At 42.5% G+C, this 4,307-nt stretch overlaps 1 protein-coding gene across 1 annotated transcript in view; it reads left to right on the forward strand.

The window, feature by feature from the left end:
• Positions 1-1,263, forward strand: part of NACA (nascent polypeptide associated complex subunit alpha) — a 45,444-nt gene extending 44,181 nt beyond the window's left edge. Inside the window, 1 exon segment of the mRNA XM_073576897.1 lies at positions 1,140-1,263. Within this exon segment, the coding sequence (XP_073432998.1) occupies positions 1,140-1,154 (15 nt within the window). The 3' untranslated portion in view covers positions 1,155-1,263.
• The last annotated feature ends 3,044 nt before the right edge of the window (positions 1,264-4,307 follow it).

A 4,307-nucleotide genomic window follows, 5' to 3' on the forward strand; every position in this document is an offset into this window, starting at 1 on the left:
CCCCCCCCCCCCCCCCCAAAAAAAAAAAAAAAAAAAAAATCCCACACACTTAGTTTACCCCCACAAATATGCAAGAAACTGTCTATCACAGTGTCTTTGTGCAATTTCATCTCCCTCTTACCCCACTATCTAGATTCTGAACTAAAACTACATTTTCCAGCACCCCCTCTTTCTCCTCAGTGCTGCAGGCCCTCCCTCCACTGTTGTATACTGTCTCATAGAGCTAGATGTATCTCAACATGGCCATTTTAAATCTATATTTGAGGTGATCATTGATCATTTTAGTGTAGGGACTTGAACCTACTATAAAGTATTCATAACTGTTTACAAATTCCACATTTTATTTGACAAGGCAATGAGGATGTCTTGAGTGTCTGGGGTATGTTTTATTACACAGGGCCCTAACTGCATCTTTTTTTTTGTGAATTAGGGTTGTTAGGTTCCGTTGCAGCGGATATCCTTTGGATCGTCAGTATAGCGTTGCTGACTTGTGCTGTAATCGGGCTGTCAGATGTTTTATGTGCATCTAATTATCAGTAATGTTTGTTTCCTTTATTGTTGCCTCTGGCACAGATGTGAACAGATCTTTACATTTACATTATATGGGCCAATATATTGCTATTCCCATGGTGCTAGCCCACAGATACCACTGATTTCTTTGGGATTCAGCACAGTTCCACTCCTCTTCTCAGTGTCATCGCCGCAATTCAGATAATCCTTCTCACTTTATGCATAAGCCAGAAATATTTCACAAGGTAAGCGTATGGAGCCTCTGATGCTCCATAAACTTGCATTGCAAATGCTATTTTTGGGTCAAGTGTAGAGTGACCTGCAGAGTCTGTAAAGCGATGACGTCACTGAGAAGCGGAGCAGAGCGACTCTGGATCCCGGAAGCAGAAGCAGCAGCAGCAGGTGAGCGTATTCACACCTACACACTACATTTCATACATATATGCACACATTTAATGGAAGAAGAAAAATATTTATGGGAGTGCTTCTTTAACCAGTTCCAAACTAGCTTGATATAATTTCTTTAAAATTGCAATCATATAATGTGTAGAGCAGCCATCGCTTTGCCTAGATGGATATGTCCCATGTCTACTGTGTATTCTGATTCTATTTTCTCTCTCTGTGTATAGGAGTTGACGATGTGAGTGTCCCTCAGACTGAACTCGTTTGATCTTGCTCTTGGGTCGGTGCAGCTGAAATTGAGATTTATACTATTTCTATTGATTTAATAAAGTTGTGGCTTATTGTTGGTGACTTACTATTTGAAATGTGTTTTGTTTTGTTTTTTTTGTGTATATAATGGATATAGATATATATTTACACTTACATAAAACTTCTATTATTGAACAATTTGAGTGTTATGAAAGAATCAGCATTTTTAATAGACAAGTTTATAGAAACAGGATAAAATATCTATTGATATGTCAGATGTACACATGGAGATTAAATGGCCTGGGAAGGATATAAATATAATCAATCCTATAAGGGCAAAACCCCACTCGTTATTACCCTTCTCTAATTGGTCAATAAAACTTAATTTTTAATGTATTATATGAAAATAGTAAATTTGGGTACGATATTGGGTTAAAATAATCTATATTTGCCTTTATTAATTTGTTCAGTTTATGTTCAGTAGCAATTGCTTATCTCTGTGGATTAACCTCTTAATGACCAGGGGTAATTTTTGGTTTTGCATTTTCATTTTTCCCTCCCCTTCTTTCCAGAGCCATAACTTTTTTATTTTTCCGTCTATATGGCCAAGTGAGGGCTTATTTTTTGCGGGACGAGTTGTACTTTTAAGTGACATCATTGGTTTTACCATGTCGTGTACTCGAAAACGGGAAAAAAATTCCAAGTGCGGTGAAATTGCAAAAAAAAAGTCCAATCCCACACTTGTTTTTTGCTTGGCTTTTTTGCTAGGTCACTAGATGCTAAATCTGACCTGCCATTATGATTCTCCAGTCATTACAAGTTCATATACACCAAACATGTCTATGTCCTCTTTTATCTAAGTGGTGAAAAAAAATTCCAAAGTTTGCTTAAAAAAAAAAAAATACGCAATTTTCCGAGACCCGTAGTGTCTCCATTTTTCATTATCTGGGGTCGGGTGAGGGCCTATTTTTTCCGTGCCGGGCTGACGTTTTTAATACCACATTTGTGCAGATACGTTCTTTTGATGGCCCGTTATTGCATTTTAATGCAATGCCTTGGCGACCAAAAAAACGTTATTCTGGCGTTTTGAATTTTTTTCTCACTACGCCGTTTAGCGATCGGGTTAATGGTTTTTTTTGTTTTTTTTTAATCGGGCGATTCTGAACACGGCGATACCTAATGTGTATGTGGGATTTTTTTTTTTACTGTTTTATTTTGATTGGGGCGAAAGGGGGGTGATTTGAACTTTTAGGTTTTTTAAATTTTTTTTATTTTTAAACATTTTTTTTTTTTTTTTTAACTTTTGGCATGCTTCAATAACCTCCATAGGAGGCTAGAAGCATGCGCAACCCGATCGGCTCTGCTACATATGGTCGATGAGCAGATCGCCCATATGTAGCAGATTTACTGCTGTGCTTTCAGCGCCGACCACCGGGTGGCGCTGAAAGCCATATGCCTGGAACAACCATAGAGGTCTCATAGAGACCTTTGGTTGTCCAGGCAACATGACCCCGATCCCCGATCACGTGACAGGGATCGGCGATGAGGTCATTTCCGGCCCGGCGGCCGGAATTGCTTTTTAAATGCCCGCTGTCAACTTTAACAGCGGGATTTAACTAGTTAATAGGCGCGGGCGGACGGCGATTCCGCTCGCGCCTATTGCGGGCACATGTCACCTGTTCATAACAGCTGACATGTCCCGGCTTTGATGCAGGCTCAGCGGCGGAGCCCTCATCAAGGCAGGGGAGATGTCTGATGACGGACTGCGCATGTCATTGGACATTAAGGGGTTAAAGGGCATCTGTCATCACATTTGACCTTTCTAAACTATTAATATGGGCATACATGTTATGGAATACTGAGAATAGTGATACCTGTATGTCTCATATTAAGCCCCCGTTACACACTGCGATATCGCTAGCAATATCGCTGTAAAGTCACCGATTTTGTGACGTTGCAGCGATATTGCTAGCGATATCGCTGCATGTGATACTTGCCTACGACCCGCTCCCCCGCTGGTTATCGCTGATCGCGCGAGAAGCTCCTGGACCATTCCTCGTCTGCCACTTCCTGCGGCGCTTCCTGTGGCGCCGACGAGCGACGCGTGGAGCCGGGCGGGAGGACGCAGGATCGCCGCGTCTGATAGGTAAGTAGCGACCCCCGTCCCCAGCGATGTCACTGGTGAGATCTGCCTGTGTGGCAGCTCACTAGCGATGCACCAGCGATCATGACCGCGTCATATCGCTAGTCGGGATCGCTGGTGCATCGCTAAGTGTAACGGTACCCTTAGATGGGTGGTTGTTGAGAAATCATATTTTATCACTTGATGTAAATGACCTCTTCCAAGCTCTGGGTAAGATTCTGCCTTGAAGATAACTCTGACTCCATACTTCATTAGAATGTGACTCGCCTCTGAGTCAGTGTGCTTGTGACCTTGGGTTTTCGTCTTGTAATCTCGCACCTGTGCAACAGTGCCGTAGTTCCACTCTCCTTAGGCCTGTTTCACACTTCCGTTTTTTACAATCAGTCACAATCCGCCAGGTTTTGAAAAAAACGGATCCTCAATTTTCTTTTGAGGATCCGTTTTTTTCCCCATTGACTTGCATTAATGGCGGATTGTGACGGATTGCTGTCCGTTGCATCCGTTTTTTGTGAGGATCCGCCAAAAGTTGCTGTCCGTCACCATCCTCAAAGATTTCAAAATGGAGCTTGCAACGTTTTTTTCTGTGGCGGATCCTACAAACACTGATTTAACCTGAAATTCTTTCTGGGTGCCGGATCTCTCTCTCTCTCTCTCTCTCTCTCTCTCTCTCTCTCTCTCTCTCTCTCTCTCTCTCTCTCTCTCTCTCTCTCTCTCTCTCTCTCTCTCTCTCTCTCTCTCTCTCTTCCTTTATATTTCCTCATTTTCAGGATCCGTCTGAAGACGGATCCTGTGCCATCCGTTCGCATCAGTTCAGAACGGATCCGCTTCTATGACTTTTTGGCGGATTTGAAATGATGCTAAAAAACTGAAGTGTGAAAGAGGCCTTAGACTGCAACCAAGTAGTCTGACTTTGGGTCAATTTGCAATCCAGTCCTGAACCTTATCTCAGCCCAGCTGGAACAATGAGGCGCTCATAGCCCCCTTATAGGAGGGACTGTCTGGA

Source organism: Dendrobates tinctorius, unplaced genomic scaffold (assembly GCF_039654945.1).
Source record: "Dendrobates tinctorius isolate UK_male_01 unplaced genomic scaffold, ASM3965494v1 ptg000051l, whole genome shotgun sequence".
NCBI classification, from domain to species: domain Eukaryota; kingdom Metazoa; phylum Chordata; class Amphibia; order Anura; family Dendrobatidae; genus Dendrobates; species Dendrobates tinctorius.